The 22,270-nt window shown below is 45.8% G+C and overlaps 10 protein-coding genes across 10 annotated transcripts; 6 read left to right on the plus strand and 4 right to left on the minus strand.

Moving 5' to 3' along the window:
* Positions 1 to 3,145: 3,145 nt before the first annotated feature.
* On the plus strand, positions 3,146 to 4,489 carry CANTADRAFT_8287 (uncharacterized protein; the record flags this gene model as incomplete). The annotated part of the gene is made up of 1 exon (XM_020211273.1): positions 3,146 to 4,489. One exon carries the CDS (start codon positions 3,146 to 3,148, stop codon positions 4,487 to 4,489), a length of 1,344 nt encoding a protein of 447 aa, XP_020062260.1.
* A 131-nt stretch (positions 4,490 to 4,620) lies between these two features.
* Positions 4,621 to 5,429, minus strand: CANTADRAFT_327398 (iron-sulfur cluster assembly protein). Its single transcript, XM_020208471.1, has one exon. The coding sequence runs from the start codon at positions 5,391 to 5,393 to the stop codon at positions 4,752 to 4,754; it is 642 nt and encodes a 213-aa protein (XP_020062261.1). The 5' UTR covers positions 5,394 to 5,429; the 3' UTR covers positions 4,621 to 4,751.
* A 406-nt stretch (positions 5,430 to 5,835) lies between these two features.
* Positions 5,836 to 9,471, plus strand: CANTADRAFT_56733 (uncharacterized protein; the record flags this gene model as incomplete). The annotated part of the gene is made up of 1 exon (XM_020210620.1): positions 5,836 to 9,471. One exon carries the CDS (start codon positions 5,836 to 5,838, stop codon positions 9,469 to 9,471), a length of 3,636 nt encoding a protein of 1,211 aa, XP_020062262.1.
* Positions 9,472 to 10,158: 687 nt separating this feature from the next.
* RBP1 (peptidylprolyl isomerase) lies at positions 10,159 to 10,494 on the minus strand (the record flags this gene model as incomplete). The annotated part of the gene is made up of 1 exon (XM_020210615.1): positions 10,159 to 10,494. The coding sequence occupies one exon, from the start codon at positions 10,492 to 10,494 to the stop codon at positions 10,159 to 10,161; it is 336 nt and encodes a 111-aa protein (XP_020062263.1).
* Positions 10,495 to 10,678: 184 nt separating this feature from the next.
* CANTADRAFT_327639 (uncharacterized protein) lies at positions 10,679 to 11,133 on the minus strand. Its single transcript, XM_020208475.1, has one exon. The coding sequence runs from the start codon at positions 11,034 to 11,036 to the stop codon at positions 10,800 to 10,802; it is 237 nt and encodes a 78-aa protein (XP_020062264.1). The 5' UTR covers positions 11,037 to 11,133; the 3' UTR covers positions 10,679 to 10,799.
* A 983-nt stretch (positions 11,134 to 12,116) lies between these two features.
* On the plus strand, positions 12,117 to 13,940 carry CANTADRAFT_23966 (uncharacterized protein; the record flags this gene model as incomplete). Its single annotated transcript, XM_020207024.1, has 1 exon — positions 12,117 to 13,940. The coding sequence occupies one exon, from the start codon at positions 12,117 to 12,119 to the stop codon at positions 13,938 to 13,940; it is 1,824 nt and encodes a 607-aa protein (XP_020062265.1).
* A 997-nt stretch (positions 13,941 to 14,937) lies between these two features.
* On the plus strand, positions 14,938 to 16,740 carry TOM70 (protein channel; the record flags this gene model as incomplete). Its single annotated transcript, XM_020210642.1, has 1 exon — positions 14,938 to 16,740. One exon carries the CDS (start codon positions 14,938 to 14,940, stop codon positions 16,738 to 16,740), a length of 1,803 nt encoding a protein of 600 aa, XP_020062266.1.
* Positions 16,741 to 17,077: 337 nt separating this feature from the next.
* On the plus strand, positions 17,078 to 18,040 carry TEP1 (putative phosphatidylinositol-3,4,5-trisphosphate 3-phosphatase; the record flags this gene model as incomplete). The annotated part of the gene is made up of 1 exon (XM_020208646.1): positions 17,078 to 18,040. A coding segment is annotated over one exon (963 nt), but the record flags the coding sequence as incomplete, so codon positions are not given.
* Positions 18,041 to 18,141: 101 nt separating this feature from the next.
* CANTADRAFT_23969 (uncharacterized protein) lies at positions 18,142 to 18,726 on the minus strand (the record flags this gene model as incomplete). The annotated part of the gene is made up of 1 exon (XM_020207025.1): positions 18,142 to 18,726. One exon carries the CDS (start codon positions 18,724 to 18,726, stop codon positions 18,142 to 18,144), a length of 585 nt encoding a protein of 194 aa, XP_020062268.1.
* Positions 18,727 to 19,418: 692 nt separating this feature from the next.
* Positions 19,419 to 22,253, plus strand: CANTADRAFT_57124 (uncharacterized protein; the record flags this gene model as incomplete). The annotated part of the gene is made up of 2 exons (XM_020210663.1): positions 19,419 to 20,578; positions 20,681 to 22,253. The coding sequence occupies 2 exons, from the start codon at positions 19,419 to 19,421 to the stop codon at positions 22,251 to 22,253; spliced, it is 2,733 nt and encodes a 910-aa protein (XP_020062269.1).
* Between the last annotated feature and the right edge of the window lie 17 nt (positions 22,254 to 22,270).

Raw genomic sequence — 22,270 nt, forward strand, 5'->3', positions numbered from 1 at the left:
TGGTTTTCGAAAGATTTACCGTTCTAGTTGTGTGGGTGGTAGACCACTTGATCAATTGGATCCTAAACCTTGTCCAGGTAAGGAAATTGAATTTAAAAAGCACTACAACAAAGAAGTCACTATAGTCAATTTAACGATAGCTATTGTTATTCCACTACTTATCTTCATATTTGTCACATGGTTTGTCTATGATAGAGGTGTTCGAAGAAAAGGTGGATTTACGAGATTAAGCGAAATCAGATTAGGTGAGGAGGATGTTCAACCTATTGAAAACGACCGCATTGATAAGATCACAAGCAAAATTGTCAAATATGGAATCGCTATAATTGTTGATTTCTCTGCTGCAACGAGTGCAATAAGAAGTATCAATGGAAGTTCATTTCGGAAGCTTATATCTGCGATCTTCACAAGCTCTCCAAGTGGAAGAAACTTCGTAGCAGTGCCCGATTTGAACCAAGAAGAAGATCGATTATTTGCAAACTCTCATAGCACAGAAGCAGCAGATGATGATTACGATGACGAACAAGAGTAACAAGATAAACAACTGGCGTGTTCATCGAGGAATCGAAAGTATTGGCATAAAACTGCACCCTTCCCTTTAATATTCCAAGCATTTCAAATTTGGGAGAAAAATACTCTCAATAGACCCATTATATTTTCAGTCTACAATAGCGGGACAGAAGATGCGAACCTCCGTATCATCTGGTAGAACAACTTTCCCATCCTCTTATAGCAATGTAGCACGAAAATTGGTGAATTTTCTCCTTTAATTTTCTCTATGCATAGCCTTTCTCGTTAAGCTTGCGCTTCTTCCGATCAGTTTAACTAAGCGTTGGAAGTGAATAAGTTTGTCATGCAGGCAAGCGTAACTATTCGCTCATTTTGCTCATACTCAAGCACGGCTGAAGAGGTCTATCAAACTCCAAATTGTGCTGTACTAGTCCTGTTTTCACTAGTCACAGCCAATCATATATGTGGGGAAGGATTTGGGCTGCGTACGCTAATGGCCCCAGAGTATCACCCTGAAGGTATACGGGAGTATGCAGATGAGTAAGTCCTGTATTACCACCTCGTAAATGTGTATTACCTTTTTTGGACTAATGGATCTTTCGGGTTCTTTATTTGGCTAAGCTCCCTTGGTTCTACATGCTGTGTACAAGTTTGTACTGGGAAGCAGGGCTCAATATTTGAAAGAGAGACTTCAGTGGCATTTACTGAAAACTATAGCTCGATTCTCGATAGGAGCCAGAATTATGAACATTTGCTGGAAAGCTAAAATATAACTTTATCAGCGATACAATGATTATAATTTTACCAGAAACTAATGTAGTTTGTAGAAACTTACGTGGATCTCATACCGATAGAAGTGTCATTGTAGCAATATTACATGGAAGGCGTACACGGAGGATTCTTCAATGTAAGTGTGATTAAGGTAGTCTCTTCTGGAACGCTTATCCGGAGCATTTCAAGCAGGAGCTTTTTGAAGTATAGCCTGGGACACAATTGTGGAGCATTTATCAGTACATGCTCTTTATATTAGTGATAGACAACTGAAAGGTTTGGAGCTCGACATGCATTGGCCCGAGGTTCTGCTCACCGTTATCATTATTGAAGCACAACACAACAATTTCACGATAAACAGCGGATACGAGGACTCACCATATTTGTCAAAAATTGGTTCCATGCTCATGCATTTCATGGCTTGGTTTCAACTTGCAACATGTTATATCACAATTAGCTCCAATACCCTCCAATACTTGGCCACTAGAACTTCCTTTACACTTTTCACGAAGTAAGAAGGTAGCGTTCACTTTGCATCCAATACAATATCCCGCCCCGATACCTTCCAATAATCGGTGACGACTACTTTGTGGCTAGCACAATATTAAATCCCCTACGCCCAACACTCAATTTGAAAGGAACCGTTTTGAAAGTAAGGTCACTGCTACGGCTCACGAAGTAGCCGCAACTTGACCTTAAACTAACCTTTGTGCAATCTCAACACTATTGCGGAAATAAGGCCACCAATCGTCCCATTTTCATGGAAGTACCGCGAAGGATAATATGAAGGAGGAGGAGATTGATCAAATTTGGCAGTGTGGATGACGAAATGACCCTCCTAACGGAATAATTACCACTGCAGTGGCCCAGTCCAACCTCCACAATGGCTCTGCCTATTATTTCCTCCGCAGGAGTCCTTAGGACCCTTTACCCGCAAGGGTAGTTTTCTTGAAATAATATTCCGTTCTACGTTAGAACTTAAGTGAAACGCCCTCAAAATAGCTCTTCGAAACCTTCTCTACATGCCCATAAAAAGTAGGAGCCAGGGGAGTAGCCCCAGAAACGCAGCCAATTATTACCGACGTACCCAATAACCGTCGCCAGATTCCCGCTGGGCTGGCCCAGCGTGAACTACTGGCCAAGACGCTGCCGGGAAGCTGTAGAAGCCCGCCTTCCTTGTTAGGGTCTGGTTGGCAGGCCCTGTCAGCAGTTGCCTCGTATTCCCCAATTAGGCACAACGTCTCGCTAAAACCGCGTCAATCGCGTCGTGCCAGCAGGCCCTGCTTGCCACCGCGTTCCATGCCGTCACCGTCGCACTCGCAGGCGCTCGCTAGCGCCTCCTTGCGCTGCCACCACCCGCGCCCGCTGGGCCCTCTAATCCTCCCCGTCCCAGTACGCCTCGCCGGCCCACTCCCCCAACCCGTCTAGTTCCATCGTCCTGTGACAGTCTGCCTCACTCGTCTCAGTTGCCGACACCACACTGACACCTGCCAGCGTGCCCACCAGCGTGCCACCAGAACACCTTCAGGCCCCCCTTTCCACTACCAGCTGCCTGCTCGCCTCATTGTCACTTCACTGTCGCTGCATCGTTACCCTTACTACCATCTCCGCTGCCACCTTCCCCTACCGTCCCTCGCAATTTGTCGTAAAGTGGCCCCCAGATAACAAACCTGCGTATAAGCCAGTAGGCGACACTAACCGTGTAGGTGTTTACAAACTCCCAGACCACTGCTAGCCACCCCACCACAACCACCACCTCCGGACTTCCCAGCAAGCGCTCCCCTGAACCTCTGTCCAGGCCCCCCGTGCAGCCACCTCCGTACCAGAAACTACCGTGACGGTCCCCAACCATCCTCGACCCAATATGTCCATTGGTGTCCAAGAGCAGAGAACCAGCGTGTCGGGACTTCCCGACCCTGACGACAGCAACGGCCCCAACATCTCCACGTTCCAGCGGCTCTCGTTGTCCATCCCCATCGAGGCCAAAAACTACTCGTTCATATGGCTGTTCTTATCCACCTCGTTGAACTTAGACAGTCCCGACCTCTTTTTCTCCACCAACGCCAGACCGGCAGACCCGCCAGTGCCACAGCCTAGTGGCTCGCTTGAGGGCTTGCCTGACGTGGCGTTTCCCACCGACTTGTGGCTCAAAGATGACATCTGCGTTCGGGACGTCAAGATTAAGACCTCGGTGTTGCAGGAGCTCAACCTCTCCATCGAGAAAGAGTTGTCCAGCCAGAGTCCCTTGTTTGAACAGCAGGTGTTGAACTACTACGACAAGCTTCTCACCGCCTACAGAGTCTACGATATTCCCGTGCGGTCCTCGGTCAGCTCGGTCTACACTCCTCCAGAGGTGTCCCTCCGTGAGGAGGACGACGAGGATGGCACCTCCAACGGCGAGGATTACGTGTTGGAAGACTCCAAGTCTATTGCAAGAACCACATCTAACCAGTCGTCCACCACGTCCCAGAAAACCTCCAATTCTGCCCTTTCTGGCCACCAACCGTCGTCCGCTACCAACACCCCCACTCCATCGGCAGGAGCTAACAAACATTCATCGCAAACGAGCAACAAGCGAGTCTCGGCCTTGTCCCGAGAATTTACATCCCAGAGGAAGAGATTCCTGACGATGTTGGGCCACGAGGGAAACCCTGAGACCGTCCCTGCAGAGGAGGAGCACAAGAAGCAGCAGGTGTTGAACAGCTTGCTTGCGAAATCGAGAATATATAATAAGATCAAGAAGCACCGAGAACTGTCTAGCTCCATGAGCTCTAATGTGTCCAGCCCTTCTAGCTATAGCAATAGAAACAGTCTTACCACCACCACTACCGCCAATTCATCGACCGCATCAAGAAGAAGGGGAAGCTCAAACTATTTTGCAAGCTCGCCCGATATCAACGAATCCAGATTACTCCAGCAAACACCACCTTCGCCCCCAATCACCCTATTGACAAAAGAGCAGAAGGCAGACAACAGGAAACAGAAATACGACTACTATGTGCAGCTCACCAAGCTCATGGATGTGTCACAGCTCCTTGTGAATTATGCCCTCAAGGCGAACGCCAGCCAAAATCCAAATAACCTTAAGGTGATTGAATTCATTGAGTTTCTCAAGAAAAAAGTATTGAAATTTATTATCATCGATATATCCCAGATGTTGTTGGACTATGCTCAATTGAAGGCGTCGTCAATCTATAGCTCGAGGTGACTCCGTGCTCTGGTCCATGGATAGAATCTCATGAAGGACCCTATAGGTCGCTTGGCTAGCCATAGTCCATGATTAATGTGCAGCTATAGCGAAACTGGTGTTAAATAGTGTATATTATCGGTCTACAGACCATGTCTTAATTTATTAATATAATTACTTCAGTATGAAAATGGGTAGTATCTTGAAGGAAGTTAACGTTTATATTTCAGGGAGCAAGCCTCTTGGTGCTGGATCCAGAGAGTATTCGAACTAGTTCTTCCAGTTACTTGCAAGTGCTCAACATCTGCAGTATCACGCTCAACAACTGGTCATTTTCACAGGCAGCAGCCACTCTTTCTTTGTCGTTCAACTGTTTGTTGACTTGGTTTTCGGACTGATGTGTTCCCTCCTTGATCAAGATCCTGATTCTGAATCTGGCAGGTAAGCAACGCTCCAAGCGCACCCTGATTCCCAACCCGATCAAGGTGGCCAACGAGCAATGAGTGATGGTAGGAGTGATCTTGATGAGAACCTCTGAAATGTCCGTGTTCTTGTTCTGGCCCAAAGTCACTGTTATGTCCGACAAGTTGACCACAGCAAGCTGGGCCAAAGTCAAAGGGTGTTCTGGATCGGAGATTGTAGAGATGAGATCGAAGATTTCTTGAGCGTCGATAGCATCCTCATCTTCGTCGTCTTCGTCCACCAACTCGTCCTCAGTAGAGTCCATGTCCACGTCTGACACGAGATCAGGCACCGTGGTAGCAGGTGAGGATGGGTGATGTACTTTTGGTGTGAGAAGTGAGAGGGAGGTGATTCTCTCCACCAACTCGGCGTTCCGGTTGGTGGCCTTGGTGTCCTGGCCTATCCTGGTGGGGAGGTTCGACACATCGATGATGGTGGGGTTGGCGTTGATAGGGTCCGACATCGTGATGGTAGATATTTGGTGTCGGTTGCGATAAGATGACTAAATACAATCGTGGTGCGATAGCGAGAATTTAGCGACGCCAGGAAAAAACTTTAGCGGGAGCACTTGGAGAGATATCGAGCAGGGCGAAAGAGCTCTACCATTTCAGGTGGTTTATTTTGCTTGAATTACACTCTAAGGACCCCATTGAAGCTAATCCAGTGTATTAGTAGAGCTTGTGTTACTCCCCAGCCCCAAAATGTGCTGTTTAGGTTTATTGATCAGTGTCTAAGCGTTCGCTAATGCCAGTACCACCTCGCACCTCCTCGCAAGCTGTGGTGAGTATTTGTCGCTAGCTCCACTCACAGTTAGTGATCTCTACCGCGCTATACCAATAAATCCTCGCTCTATTTGCCGTGCTCCACGAAGAATCATACACCCACTAACACCGACGCTTTCACCCATGGAGCACTACCCCAAGGTCCTCATCCAGCAATTGGCGCCGTTTGTCAAACTCGAGGTCGCCAAGTCCTTGGAATCCTCGCCAGTGGCCGAATGCTTCTCCAAGAATATCGCCCAGTTCAACATCAGTGGAAAGGTTTGGGATAACTCCATCATCAAAAATAGACTCCTGAACGTTCGCTACGTGGTCGAGGTGGTCAAGGAATCACAAAATGCCCACTCACTCCCCGTCAAGACCGTTTCCCAAGAAGAACACTCGGTTCTATCTCCATTCAATGTCGACTCCGACTTGTTTCCCAATGGCATTCTCTCCCCGAAGTGGTTCCTCAAGTACGCCCAAGACTTGCCCTTTGCCTTCATCAAGACTATGCTACTTTCGCAAGACCCTGCTGAAGATGATGACTTGGTCAAGCAAATCAATTCCCTCAAAATGTACTACAACAGCCAAAACGTCAAGTTTGTCGTGATCCTCGTGTCACAGTCCGAAGACGCAGACGTCGATCTGAGAGTAGACCACTTGCGCAATGCCACCAACTTGCCCAGATTGACAGGCTTGCTACACCTCCACAATACCGACGAGACGTTGGCCAGGGACTCCGAGTTGGTGATAACCACCCTCTTTGCGAACTTGAAATCGGCTGCTGTCGACTTCTACTCCAACATCGAGTACAAGATAAACCAGCGAAACAAGAAGTACTATACCTGTCCTTCCACTCAGGGAATAGACTCAGACATAGAAATCACACCCAAAGCACTCGAAACCAGAAATTTGATCAAGCAAGCCATGATCAACCAGCTCACTAATCCCCGGAATCTCGAGCAAGCCCTCAAATTGTTAGAGTTGTCATACCAGAACTTGGTGGAGTTGCTCAGGGATGATTTTGCTAACAAGATCCAGCAGTTCACCAAGGTCTCGGCTCACGATCTCAATCTTTTCTACCAGTATCGCCAGTTGTGCGATATTATTGCATTTCATATTGTCAGAGGATACTTCTCGCTAGAAGATCCCATTACTGCATTGAAAAAACACAAGACCCACATAGCGAATATATTGAGCATCGTGTGGGTAGAGGGTAATGCAAGCTTGCAGAACTACAGTGATAACTGGGTAGCCATACAGTATGAGTGGCTCGCCCAATTGATGCTGTTGGTCCCTCCTTCCGTACTTAAAGATTTGCAGATACTGACAAAGAGGTCTTCCAAGGCTCAAAGCCTTCCGTATTACGGAGGTTTGAAGATACTTGGAAAGTATTCGTTTGATATTATCACTTCCCCTACATTGGGGTTTTTGAAGTCAGTGTACTTTTTGAAGAAAGTTAAACAGACCGAACCGGGTCAATATGCGTACCTATTTGAAGATATGACTTCAAAGGAGATAAAAATGAGAATCATTAACTTGCTTGAGAAGTCCGTCAATGCAACGGTGCTGCTGCCATTGGCAATTTCTGATGACCAAATCGAATCATTATCATTTCTCCTGTATATCAACTGGCTTGTGGCAGAAGAGTTCTACTTATTGAGTGACGACGATTCGATCAAAAAAGCGGTCGAATTCTACGAATCCTCGCTTGCAAACTCGGCAATCGAGAAATGGGCTGGTGTATCCAGTGTGATATTACAGAAGCTAATAATGTGCTACGATAAATTGAAAGATCTGAAGAATGAATTGATAAACATCTTGAAGCTTGCTAAGGTATCAGATAAGGGACATTTAGCAATGGTCTCTAAGAATGAAAAGCTTTTAGACAACGAGGATATTCACAACACGTCTCTAGATGATGATGCGAAAAGTTTAGGGAATTTGATCGACTGCCATGCCTTGGTATTGAGCAAAGATAATAGCGAGGCTTACATGTTTGATAAATGTCAGGTTCAATTAACATTGAAGAATAATTTGAATGTGGACTTGGTGGAGAAGTTCTTACCAACTGGGTCTAGGGCTAAATTGGTCGTCGAGCAATTGGACTTATCTATAGCCAGGTTGGATGGAAAACAAACCAGCAAAAGAACAGTGACGTTGAAGCATGAAGTAACTGATCAACTGTCTTTCTACTCTGAATTGGATTTGCAGTCCTCTGATATTCATCACTACATAGGGAAGGCTAACCTTGAATTGGACAGTAATAGTGGAATTTCAAGACTCATCCAGTTTGATCAAGTCTTCCAGAAAACAGGGTTGTACGAGATACAAAGCTTGAAAACCCAACTCAAACTTGTCATTACTTTGAATAACAAGACATACGATCTAACGAAACTGGAAGTGATTGACCTCGACACGAATCCATTTTCGGTTTCGACTCATCACAACACTCTATACACCCCAATTCCTGGGCGTGAAGCCAATAAGCTTGAAGATCTAGCCAAAAAATGGTTCAGAATTACCACCACAAATTCTAGAAGAATCAAAGTGTCACCACTAAGACCTGATCTCGAAGCATCGATTGACGGAGAGATACCGTCCAACTTGTTCTTGGGTGAAAAAGTAATCATCCCAGTTCGAATCAAATATAAGAGTCCTCAGAACCAACTGGTCAAGTACAAAAAGCTATCTGTGCTACTGTCAGCCAAGATCTCTTGGGAAAAGAATGATTTGGATGTGGATGTTACCACCCAAATTAGCTGGAATGGGCTCAAAGATGACGAAGCATTGGACTTACAGGGATCTGTCACTGATTCTCGGCATGAAGCGGTGTATTCCTTGAATGTCAGCCTTCTCAGCCCTCCCAACGGAGACTTTGAACACGCTAAAGCAAAACTTTTGCTCAATTTTAGGACTATTGTATCTGAAGAAACCGGAGAGGTTGAGGAAGAGGAGGACGAGTCTATATATGATGCCAACACCTACGAGATACCAATTTTGGCCAAACCTTTCCAAGCAAGCTGTGTGATTTGTCCCAGGTGCAGAACTGATGGGCTGGATATGCCGTCACCCTTTTTGATTTCGGAAGCCCTGGAGGATGCTACTATCATGCCAGTTGCAACTAGGCTCTGGCTTGTGGAGTACACCTTGAAAGCATTGAACCAGAGTGATCTCTTGATAGTGGGTTCGGAGATCAATGTCAAGGCTAAAAACCCAGAGGTGGTTGTTGAAGCCATTCAGGATTCCGAGAGTCTGGGTACCGTTTCGAGCCAGTTAGTCACTACTCGAAGCAAGACTGGATTCACTCATAGAAATGCCAGTGTTTCTGCTTCAATTAGTGTGAAGTGGAAGAGAAACGGCAGTGAGCTCGTGAACACTTATACCAGTGAAGAGGTCGAAATTGTGCTTCCACTTTCGGACCCGAGAGTGTTAGTTAATATAGACGCAGAAGACAAGGGAAAGGCCAAGATCCAGTACATTCTTGAAAATCCCACCTCCAGAATCTTCATGTTCACCACACAATTGGACGAGGGCGAAGGATGGAGCTTTGAAGACGATCGTAACCTATTGCCCTTGAAACAGCCTGCATTCCCGGTATTGCCATTTACCCAACACATTATGGAGTATTACTGGCAGTATGAAAATGAACAATGGGTCAAGGTGCCCAACTTGCGGGTGTTTGATGTTCAGTATAAGGTGGGGTTGCCGCTTTTATCTGTTTCTGAGAGTATTGTGATGAGGGAGAACCGTTTGTTCTGGAAATCAACGGGTGTATAGACTGTTGAAATTCCTTGTTAGGATGAGTATTCTATAGAAGTATAATGCATGGAGAAGACGGTAGTTGGAGACACAACCTGCGAGGGAATTGATGCATCAACATGAAGCTTCCATATATTGAGGAGATGTAAGTTATTTCAGAAAATTGCATTGGTGTACAACTAATCAGGTGGAGGTCTAATGTGAACTGAAGCATTGTGGATGTTGCACTGATATCAATTCTCTGGCAGAACCGTTGGATACTCCCTGTTAACCATAAGAGAAGAGGAATGTACCTAGTTGAGCAACTTATCCTATGGATATCACCTGAATACTCTATTCGTCTGTTTTCACCAGCATGAATGGTCCATAGTCCCTACTGCTAGCTAAATCTCCAGTAGCTGCCCTCTGGATGGATCTGCTTCCGGGCATGTTCCGACGCAGTTATTACCTCAACGAACAGACAAGTCATCGCTGGCCAGACAGAGGCACTTGATGGGGCCTTGCGCTTTCCACCCACCAAGCCCGCCATCAATGGTCTTCCAGGTGAGTGTTCTGACCTGGCAGAACCGCCACGCAAGCCATTGGACGTGCCACGGCTCTCTAGCTCCCGACTGGTGGTGACCAGTGGGGGGAATTTCTGCGCCACTCGCCGTAGCGCTCTGGCTCTACAATCAATTAAACGGGATGTATTCACTGAGTACTAACCTAGTTGACACCAAGCAATTCGACGTCAAAGATCAAGGTGGCGTTAGGAGGAATCAAGCCTGGGAAGCCTCTTGGTCCGTAGGCCTCGTGGCCAGGAATGGTCAACTTGGATCTGGAACCCACAGTCAATTGAGGAATGGCGGTGTCCCATCCCTTGATGACTTGACCAACACCAATGGTGCATTGGAATGGCTTACCACGGTCTCTGGAAGAGTCGAACTTCTTACCGTTTTCCAAGGTACCGGTGTAGTGGATGGTGACCAAGTCACCGACGTTTGGGCGGGCACCGGAGCCTTCTTGCAAGATTTCGATTTGGGTGGTGGCTGGAGCGGACATTTGGGAGTAGTAGCGTCTGAACTGTGCTGGATGACAAGAAGAACGTTGGAGAAGACGCAACATGGTGAAGAGGTTATGTAAGCCGGTGGGAGCAAAGGACGGTGGGCTCAGCGGGGTGGTGGGTGCAGGACGACGATGTTGGGTGCTAACCTGCAAGCCCCTCGCGGTAAATTGCACGTTGGGCTGGATCCACAGTGGTGAGTTTGGAAGGGCCCGAGAATGGGGACGCTGGTGGTTTGTTGCCCAGAGAGTCGTTTTCGGGCTCTTGGGCGTAGGCTGGTGCAGTATGGGTGTTTTTGGTTAGCCTAGTGAAGGATGGGTAAAATGCATCCCCTTTTCGTGCATCTAAAATGTGGGGAGTTTTTGTGTGATGTTGCACCCATGGGCCTGTTATAGGTAAGTTTGCTACCCCGTGGAGGTGATGATAGGCGAATAAACGTGAAATTTAGTTTCTGGTGAATTTTCTGGCCAGTTTTGAAATTTAGTATGTTCTCTGTTTCTGGTTGTATTTCCTGCAAGTCCAGTGAGCCACACTCATACATGTCTCTAATTTTTAATGGCAATAACTAAGCTGAGTCTATCAGTCTTCCTTTGTGGGGTACAATCTACAATTAAAAGGAGTTGGAAACATCCAGATGGGAAATTGAATACGTTTATTTGTCAACTAAGCAAAAAACTGATTATGGTCAATCCACCAACGTCCAGAATTCACTACAAGGTGCAGAATATTGTAGTTTCTATAACACAGTTGAATATAATCCTGGTACTCCAACATAATACTTAGAGCTTTGTGGCTGTGAATCGTGCATTGTAAACCCACACAGTAGAGCAAGTGTTGCAATGTGACAAGAGGCACAACTCTGGGGATTTGCGAACAGATTTGTGAATGCAGACACCAGATAGTACACATATTCTATTTCCATGAGAAATTAATTCAAATAATTTATTACTTTGCGATGGATTAAAGATCTCGGATACAATTTATATCATCTCTACTCGTCAGAAACCGGTCTTATATCCAGAGCTTCCCAATCTCAGTCTCTTTATACAATTAGTTTGAGACAGCTAACTTATAGTCACGTACAATTAGCGTGTGGCGCTTTAAATCGCTTGGGGTGCCTAGACTAGAAACATACCCAAACCCCTATGCTATTTTATTTCTACATCTCGAGAGCATATCAAGAAGAATCTAGTGTAGTTCAGCGCGGTATCATACACCTTCGTATTATCTATTTGTATCCAACTGGCATGACTAGTCTCGGGTGCATATTTGTAAGCACTGACTAATATCCGTCTTTCGCTGTAGTTTGTCCTTTTAGCACAATAAAACAAACGACTCCCTCGCAACAGACCAATTATGCTCCATTTCCCATTCTTCTTCGTTGCTTACTTCCCTCTATTTTGATCACACTCGGATTTCTGATGCTTGCTCACCTCTCATAAGCCCCATACAGTCTATCTTTAGAGTCCTGTACCTAGTAGATCTGCCCTCCACAATGATAATTTTGGAATAAGTATTGCCGTGCCTCAAGCCTTAGCGCTTACGTAAGCGCATAGATAAGCCCCGGACTGCATCACCAACTATATCCGGAGTCCACTCCTACTCTCTTTCTTTCAACACCATGGGTGCCTACGACATTAAAGTGGAGATCGACAGATCCGCCACAAGCACATTCACCAACTACGACGTCATCAAAGGCACTGTCACTTTGGTAGTCACCAATTCCATCTCTCTCAGCTATATCCAAGTCAAGTTGGAAGGCATTGCAAAGACCCAGCTAGTGATCCCAGTAGTGCGAAGAAAGGGCAAGGTCGACAACAGAGTCATCCAGGATGTCCACAAGGTGCTTTATGATGCCAGCGTTGTATTTCCACCAGAGAATGTCCGCCAGGTATCGCTGTCCAAGGACTTCACTTTGCCACCAGGCAACTACACCTATCCGTTTGAGTTCAAAATCCCACTCAACAGCTCGTGTGTCAAGCTCCTGGGGATCACCAACAAGGTGCTGATCAACAAGAACTTCGACTTGTTGATCAATAACGGTAACTTCAACCGTGGCATTGTGGGAAGCATGGCCAAGCTGATGTTGCTGGAGCTTTCGGGACAGCAGGGACAGCAGGGGCAGCAGCTGCGCCCCCAGCAGCAGAACTACCACATCTCATCGCCATTGCCACCTTCGCTAAGTGGAATTGGCGAGTTTGCCAGCGTGCAATATTTCGTCAAAGTTACTTGCAAACGGTCGTCTTTCTTGAAAACAAACCTCCGTGCCTACGACCCTTTCATCTTCCTCCCGTTGGACTTAGACATCTACCAGCCTCCCAACGATGAGGACTACCGCGAGGTGTTTGTGAGAAAGCAATTGATCTTCAGGGATCGAATCCCAGAGATTGTGGGCGTAGTGATGCCTCCTGAAGCAAATAAGCGCAAGACGTTGCCGCTGGTCCCCCAGTACCAAAAGAAGGGCTTTTTATCACGGTTGTTTGACCCCGTTCCGTCATTGCCAAACCCTCCTCGTCCGTCCAAAGGTGGTGATGCATACTACCCTGAAATTCGATCAAAGGATGTACCATTTTCGTTCGAGGTCCGGTTCCGCCATCCAGCATTTTTGGTACCTACAAAACCGCCTTCCTTCAGGCTCTATTTGGTGTCTGATCGCAACCCTCTGAGGTACACTTTAGGCGAGTATGGACGTCCAGAAGACAGCAATGGGTTGGGGGTGGTGTATCTCCAGCGCTTGGTGGTGGATCTCACCTGTACCACTGTCATTCTGGTGCTCCAGACAGATGGATCCAACCAGGCACTCCACAACGCCCTGCGTGACGAAAACATCAGTGTGTGCAACAACAGCTATCAGAACCTCATGTTTGACTTGATGTACTGCAAGAGGACCAAATCTGCATCTGCCACTTCCACCAACGCAGCACCTGGCGACGTTTACGAGTTGGAGATTCCCCAGAAATACTTTGCCAACTGCGTGCTTCCCGACCACCTTTCACCATCATTCAAGACGTGTAATATCACCAGAAAGTACACCTTGACAGTCGAGGCCAGTTTTTCCAACGAGAAGATTGGAGACTTCCGCAGTGCTGACGAGTGGGCCAAAAAGGTCAAGTCAGTCGACCTCGTGTTCCCCAACATCAAGCTTTTGAGTGGGTTGGCCATGACCAGCTCGCTCCATTCGTCCTCGAAAACCAACTTGGGCGAAAAGGCACCTCCTACTCCGCCAGTACGGCCCACTTACGAGCCTGATGTTAAAGTTCCTGTGCCTGCCGAAGCTCCCAGCTATCCCAGCGCCCACGACGAGAAGTCTGAGCCTGTGGAGCATCTGCTACTTCCCACCTATGACGACGTTGTTCGCGAGAGCTCGTACCAGGACGATTCTGAGCACAATCGTGCCCGCAGACGGTATGAGCAGCACGAGCAGTACTACAATAACCTCGAGTAGGAGGGGCGATAGCATGGATCTTAGGGAATATCAAGCTACAAGACACGGGAAATGGACTATGCTCCTCTAGAGGTAAAAGTGTACCTCGAGGCTACCATTTCTTGGGTGGAATAATCTACTCTGGCAATGGAATTGTACATCGATTAAACAATCTTTTTGAAGGAAAAATCTACTAAGCTCATGGAATTGTGCTACTAGGTCTTATTGAATTGTACAATGAGCCTGATAGTTGTGCTACAACAACTTACCCCAATATTCTCGAGCCAAGAGCTGAACAAGCTGGAGATATCCATACTACAATACTCTTGGAAAGGAAATGCTAGTAGCTAGTAGGTCAAGTGCAATTGCTACTGGCATAACAACTGTGCCTCTATGAAATCGCTCATCCATACTACTTTACTCATAAGATGGCTATACCCCTCCGCAAGAATTGGGCTTCGAGACCTAATGGGTGTGCTACAAATATTGCCTACAGTAGTCTCCAGCGAGGAGGCACAAGACCAAGTCCATGCTTCAATTTTCGTGCAAAGGCTGGACTACGGAATTGCACACTAACCTAAAGGATTGTGCCCATGGCAATAGAATTATGCCTATGGCAATGAAATTGTGCCTCTTCTGGTCATCAAATTTGATACTAGGCCTAATTGACGTTTCCTCCTCTGGCAATGAAATTTGCTACTAGACCGATTGCTCCTCTGACAATGAAATTATGTTTCACACCGTCAGTGCGAGACTTTCAGTAGTGACTATTCTGGCAGCAATTGCCTTCCAAACCTCAAGAAACAGGTCCACCGTGCTAGCCACACACATTATACTGCAGCCCCAGTACATCCCCGTAGTCGGGGCCGCTTAATGCCACATACATTATGACACCGACGTAGTAAGACCCTGAACCGGCACCGATTCGGTCACGTGAGCCTTACGTAAGGATGTTGCCAGCCAGTGAAAAACTTGAGAAAACTCTGAAGGCGATCCATACATCTAGCAATAGTCAAGTATGAGTGGGATCGATAGCACAACCAACTTCTTTGCAAGGAACCGTACCGTCATCGCAGTCACTGCCTTGGCCGGGCTCTCTGCTGCCGGTGCTTACTACTACTTAAACCAACCATCAGCTGGCGACGCTCCTGATGCTGGCAAGAAGAAGAAAAACAAGAAGAAGAAGGCCAAGAAGGCCGGTGAGGACTCTGGCGCCAACACCCCAGCTCCTGCTGAAAAGGAAGAAAAGACCCGTGTCTACCCTGTCAATGCTCAAGGCTTGCCAGAAGTCAGCGACGAAGTGATTAATGGTTTGACCGAGGCCCAAAAGGAAGAATGGGCGTTGGCATTGAAGGAAGACGGTAACAACGAGTTCAAGGCTAAGAACTACGACGATGCCATTGCCTACTACACTGTTGCCTTGCAAATCAAGAAGGACCCCATCTTCTACTCCAACCGTTCTGCCTGTTACGCAGCATTGAACGATCACGAAAACGTCATCAAGGACACCACCGAGGCCATCAAGATCAAGCCAGACTACACCAAGTGTGTCTTGCGTCGTGCAACCTCCTACGAAACCATCGAGCGTTACGAGGATGCCATGTTCGACTTGACTGCATTGACTATCTACGGAGGCTTCAGCAACAAATCCATCGAACAAGTGTTGGAAAGAGTCTTGAAGAAGCACTCTATCAAGATCGTTGAATCCAAGCCAAAGACCTTCAACTTGCCCTCGGCCTCCATCATTGGCTCTTTCTTCGGTGCTTTTGTTGAAGAAACCACCCCTGAAGGTATTTCTGAACAATCCGAAGGTGCTGACAAGTTCTTGTACGACGCCTTGGTCAACATCAACATCAACACCCAAGAAGGTTACGAACAAGCCGACACCTTGTTGAACCAAGCCCTTGAAGCCTACAACATTGAAGAATTGTCTCCCGAATCTCCTCAAGCCGGACCTGCCTCTATTGCCTTAGAATACTCCGCTGCCTTCAGCTTCTTGAAGAACCAACCCCAAGAAGCCGCCAGCGGTATCAACAAGGCTATTGCCTTGAAGCCAAGACCAAGATCATACATCTTCAGAGCTTTAATCAACGCCGACAAACAATCTTACGATGATGCCATCAAGGACTTTGCCAAGGCCCAAGAAATGGACCCAGAATGCCCTGACATCTTCTACCACTTGGGTCAATTGCACTACCTCACTGGAGACATGGCCAACGCTGAAGTCAACTTTGTTAAGGCCAAGTCCTTGAACCCAGAAAACGTCTATGCTTACATCCAATTGGCCTGTATAACCTACAAGAACGGATTATTCGACTCTGCTATTGAAAAGTTCACCGAAGCCAAGTTGAAATTTGCCACCTCCCCAGAAGTCCCAACCTACTATGGTGAAATCTTAGCTGACCGTGGTGACATTGAGGGTGCTTGCAAACAATTCGACATTGCTGCCAGATTACAAGAAAGCTTGAAGACCTTCTCTGTCGGAAGCTTGCCACTCATCAACAAGGCCACCTGTATCTCTAGAGAAAGCTTAGAAAGAATGCCAGAGGCTGAAGAATTGTTGGTCAGAGCTTGTGAATTGGATCCTAAGTCTGAATTGGCCAAACTTTCCTTGGCTCAAATCAAATTGCAACAAGAAAAGGTGGATGAAGCCATTGAATTGTTTGAAGAATCCACCGACTTGGCTAGAAACTTCGAAGAAAAGGTTCAAGCCACCTCCTTTGCTGAAGCAACTAAGATGCAAAAGAGAATCAGAAACGATCCTGTTTTGACCAAGAAGATTGCTGAGGTGATGCAACAAAGTGGTGCTATTCCATACTAGGCTAGCCATAATTGGTGGTTTGTAGTATAACCAGCAATTGATTGTATATATTTCTGTTATAAAAGTGGTATTTATCGACTGAACATGTGTAAGATTATCTACTGGACGTATGATCAGCTGTTGAGACTGTAAGTGGTAACTATCTTCAAGGACATGACCACTTGACCCCATAACTACTACCACAAACGTTCTTCACAACATTTTCTAGCAACCCTTTGCCTCCATACTTCAATATTAACATGTTATCATGTTCATACTAACATGGTTAGCCTGAACCTCGTCAATTACTCTCTATAATACCATTGCCACCCGCACCTTTCAGTTTTGCAACCATACCATGAAGTCACTCTTTCGTTCTATTGCAATGTCTCCGACAGTAACACAAGTTATCGATGGCAAGGAGATAGACTTCTCCTTCATTACTCCACAATTGGGAGTCTGCTCGGGCCCTGTTGACTGTCAGTTCCGCTCATGGTATCGTCTGCTGATATCTGATCTATCGAAGTGGCTTGACACACAATCGTCCAATTGGCACATATGGAATCTCAGGGGCGAAGGAGCTGGATACGACCTCGAAACCATGAGAGATAAGGTATCTTTTCACCCGCTTACCGACCATGAGGCTCCCAGTATGGATATGCTACTCAGAGTGGTCAAGGAGCTAGATGAGTACTTGAGTGAAACGGACCACTTAGCGGTGGTTCACTGCAAAGCAGGAAGAGGTAGGTCAGGAACGGTGGTTTGCGCCTACCTAATGTATCAGTTTAGCAAGGAAGGCAAACACTTGACGGTGGAAGAAGCCATCCTGTGGTTCAGTGCTAAGAGGATGCGCACCTTTGCAGACACTGGCATATCCATCAAGTCTCAGAGAAGAGCTCTCGAGTACTGGTACAAGTTTCTCCAGTTCACAAGGAAAGAACGGTTGGAATACTTTAGAAGCAGTGCTGGGGCTGAAAAGCACTTGTATGGAATTAGGGTGATTAATCCATGTCAAGGCTGGATAGGTGAGATTTGCATCCAAACCTACATCGACGGCAATATTGGCGACATCTACAAGTTCACCGACCCTAGCTCACCTGGGATCTCGAGAGTCCGAGAAAGAACCCCAATCCCTGTTCAAGAATTTAGAGTTGCAATTAAATGGTGCTACTGCTGGTATCACCTATTTTTTGAGAAGCGCAAGCAGATGGTTGAGGGCTTGGACACTTTCAAACTTGTGGCTACTTGGGACGATTTTGACGGTTTCAAAGGAACCACTCACAAAGGTGTCAAGTGGTTCGACGCCTTAGAGATATACTGGGTCTAGTGCGAAGAAGAATTCCTGGCATGGCTAGAGATTTTGCGTTTTGGATGGAGACATCTATTGTTCACTGCTCGATCCTTTTCTATATGACTAGCTAACTAACCACCACGTTTCTCATTGGTATCCTCCAACCAAAACTCTTTCAATGCTTTTTGGATCTCGGGGGTATGTGTAGACGTGCCAGTAAGCTTGGCCAATGTGTACGGTTTGGAAAGCTTGATTTCATTGAACAATATGATGTCATTGCCGGCTTTTTTCACCTGGGCAGCACCGAACTTATTCTTGAGCTTGTCAAACAATTTATTGGTGATGTGGTTGGAATTGTTATGCTCGGGTTTGGGGGCAGGCTTATAATTTTGGATGGCTGCGTTCAAGGACCTTTCAAGTTCCGGTATCAGGATGTTGGAGTAATTCACCTGCATGTGCTTGTTTATGACATTGGAATTGTTGCCCTTTTTGGGGTAGGGGGGCAACACCTGGATCGACTTTATGAACGAGGTGTTGATGATTCTATAGGTGTCTGATTTGGGGTTTGCCTTCTTGGCCTCGTGGTTCAGCACCTTGAGTGCTAACACCTCGTTGGAGGATGAGAACGTGTATATATAGCCGGTGATAGTTTGGTCAAGGAGAGTTGTGACCTTGACCTTGGTGTTGACGGCTTGGTTGAATGTTTTGACGGACATGTTGGGGTAGGGTACAGATATGACGTGATGGTAGTGACGAAAATGCAGGCAAACGAATGGTACGACGGAAACAAAGATGGATCAAAAGATTCAAAATGACAGGCTTGGATCAAGGGTCTATATGGTGGCACAGGTGACGGTGATCGGCACAGGTGGGTATAAATTAAGCCGGGTGATTACAATTAGCCAGTCCAGATCAATTTCTTCATTGGTGGTTGCACGTGACATGTCCCGTTAGTGATCTCCGGCCTAGCAGGTGCGGCTGGCCCACCCAGCCCTTGCCCACTGAGGCAGACACACGGATCCCCTTCTCGTGGAATATGCCTTGAAATGTCCCTAATAGCAATTTTTTCTTTGCTTCCCCACTACACCTTTCACGGCAACGTATTAAGTCTTGAACTGGAAATTCAGCCCAATCAGAAAGTTGTACGACTTGAAACTTAGTTGGGACGAAGGCTGACCAGATTCGTTGGGCTGCCACCCAAAGCTCTTCCCATCAGTTGCTTGGCAGAACCACAATCTAGACAGACACCCTTTTCAACTGACAATCCTAAAGCCACCTCCAAGTCCGCACCCATCTGCAACCGTCCTGCACACGGGCCAGTGCCTTCCTGCCCACCTTACCACACCAGGCGCTGTCAGACCTGACAGTGAAGTCCGCCCACAACAACCATCTATGGCCTTCCACCACCATGCAAGATGAACACATTCTGATCGATAAGTTGGAGGATCAGATCATCGATCATCCGGACGCGTCCACCCAGCACCAGCTCCACAGCACATCGCTTGACGAGACGTTCCAGAACAAGTTGAATGCCAGAGCAGAGCAGATCAAGTCCAACCAGGCCCACGAGTCCAGAAGAACAGGCAAGGACGGCGTTAACAGGCCTGCCCATGACCCTGCTGGAGGCAACGGCTCCATCAACTACCAGTTCTTGATCAACAAGTCCCATTTGGACTACACCTACAGGGACCACGAGGCGCTAGACCAGGAATTGAGCGAGTGGTTCACCTACAATGACTTGAAAGTGCTATCCATTGCCAACTTGAGGACCTCTTATGCCGACGGAACTGACATTGGTGAGGCTTTGTCCACAATCGAGTCTGGCTCTATCGCAGCAGCTAATGGCCAGCTTGCTGCCGCCTTGGACCTGTTGATTTACTACTCATTTGGCTCCTACGCCCAAGCATTCCATCGTTCGGACCAACTCAGATCAATTATCGGAAATAACACCGATCTCATCTCGAAATATGCATACCGCCCATTGATCTCATTGCTTCAAGTATTCATTGAGTCCATTACCTCAAACGAAACATCTTCCAAACTTGAACTCGGGCATACATCAGAATCTACTTACTTCAAGGTATTAACTCTCTTGTACTTCATGATCAACGTGGCACTTGAAATTGATGACGACGCAAAAGCAGACTTCCAATTACACCTTGAGAAAACTGACCTACTTTCGTCCTTGTTACAGTTTTTGGAGCACTGGAAATGGAACCCCAATAATTCTTTAAGAGCCAGGTACTTAATTATGACGATCTGGAAATTGATATTGCTTGAAATGGGAGACTCAAATCATGTCAAGCTGTGTGATGAATATTTGATCCAAAAGTATGACATCAAAAACAAAAATAGTGGGGATTCGGCAACAAAGAAGCTAACTTGTTCCCCTCTAGATTACTTCGCATTCAAGGAAGATATATTGGATAAGTATCCATTGTTCGATAATCCAACTTTGCAATCTTTCAACTTTGATGACTTCAAAAGAACTTTGGATGAAGAGGGGATTGACTCCAATCCTTCGAATGAACTCAACCTGATGAACGAACTCAACGAAAGCTCTTACAAGTCATCAACTTCAGGTGTGGACTACGATGATAATGATAAAAGCCCACAAAGCACACCCGTGACGGACCAAGTGCAACACAATTACTCGGATTCAATTGAAAGAAAGTATAAGGAATATATGGCGTTGAATTATTATTCTAATTCGCTATCGAATTTGATTGAAAGTCCTAGAACTTACAAGTCGCATACAGTTCTCAGTCAATTGCCGGCTCAAACTGTTCACATTGCTACTCCAATACCTTCTCCTACTTTAATTGCATCTGACTATATGTCAGGGGGTGAAAAAATCCGGAGATCCTATCAAGTAAATCAAGCAATGCCTTTCATTTACCCAAATACAGAGGGAGACCTCCAGGGTCTGGATACAAATGTACCTTTGGCCATTAAGGAGGCTGATCGCATCTTGAAGGATTCTGTGTATGAAAGCTACTCTAAAAAGAGATTATGGGAAGAGAGAGAATTGTTTATGACACAAGAGCGAGGGTATAAGAGTGAATACAACCAATCTCCTGATTTTGATACAAAAAGCAGTTCCACTAAAACTGAAACTAGCAAGGATGAATTAAAAATACTACGTACAATCAACAGGATAGAGTTGTTCTACAAGAAAAATTTCATAAGGTTCAACACATTCATTCAAGTTTTGCTAGAAACAATCAAATCTAATAAACTTGACTACAACTTGAACTTCCCTGAATGGGAGCTTAACCCTGAAACTTCATACCTAAACAAAAATGCTTCCGCAAATTTCGATCCAGAAACAAAATCAAAGATTGAGTTTGTCTTGATGCTGCAGCTTGAGGTGATAAATGTGAAGGAGATAACAGCAAAGGCATCAACTGGAATTATTTTTCTACTCCTCAAATGGTTCAAAATCAACCACGTTATCAAATTTTATTATCTTACTTCATTACTATTCGATCAACAGTTTTTTACTCTTTCACTCGACTATCTAAGCAGAAGCTTCAATAACTCCAATCTTCAAAGTACAGATAAAGATGACGAGATCACTGAATATGAAGTTTTGATCAACCAAAACAAAATTATGAATCCCAAAATTGCATTACCTAAATTTGAATTCTTCAATAATTGTTTGAATCGTTTTCCCTCAGACTTCAAGTACAAACTCGTCAACAAGAATATTATACTGCATCTCCCTAAAATCATGGATGATGATGGCATTAGCAACACATACATCAAGGAGTACAACGAAAACTTCTGCTTCATTTTAAGTAACGTATTAAACATCACAAACAAAATCTTGATACCAAATATAACCCAGAGGATTTTCACTTTAAATGAGTTGAAACCATCAGAATTATATAAGATGATAGTTTTGAACTATGAGAATGAATTCGTCACTCTCCCTATTCTCAGGATTTTGAAGAAGCTAGTTCCCTACCAAGGAAGAAAGTGGAAGTCCGTTAATATGGACTTGATCTCCCAAATTTACTTAAAAACGCCGTTAACACTAAAAGATAATTGGCTAAGTGGCAAAGATCTTGAAAGTGACTTCAATAACTCCTACGACCAAGAAATATCCTTCAGGGCCTTATTACAATTCTACAACGTTCGAAATTACCAGAAAGAGATGGAATGGATTGGTTATCAAGTCAACAAAGACGAAGATATTCCTTTGTTGAGCTTGGGGGAGGAGGAGGATGTATACTGGTAGACATGAACTTATGGATT

Source organism: Suhomyces tanzawaensis (genome assembly GCF_001661415.1).
Source record: "Suhomyces tanzawaensis NRRL Y-17324 unplaced genomic scaffold CANTAscaffold_8, whole genome shotgun sequence".
Classification (NCBI taxonomy): domain Eukaryota; kingdom Fungi; phylum Ascomycota; class Pichiomycetes; order Serinales; family Debaryomycetaceae; genus Suhomyces; species Suhomyces tanzawaensis.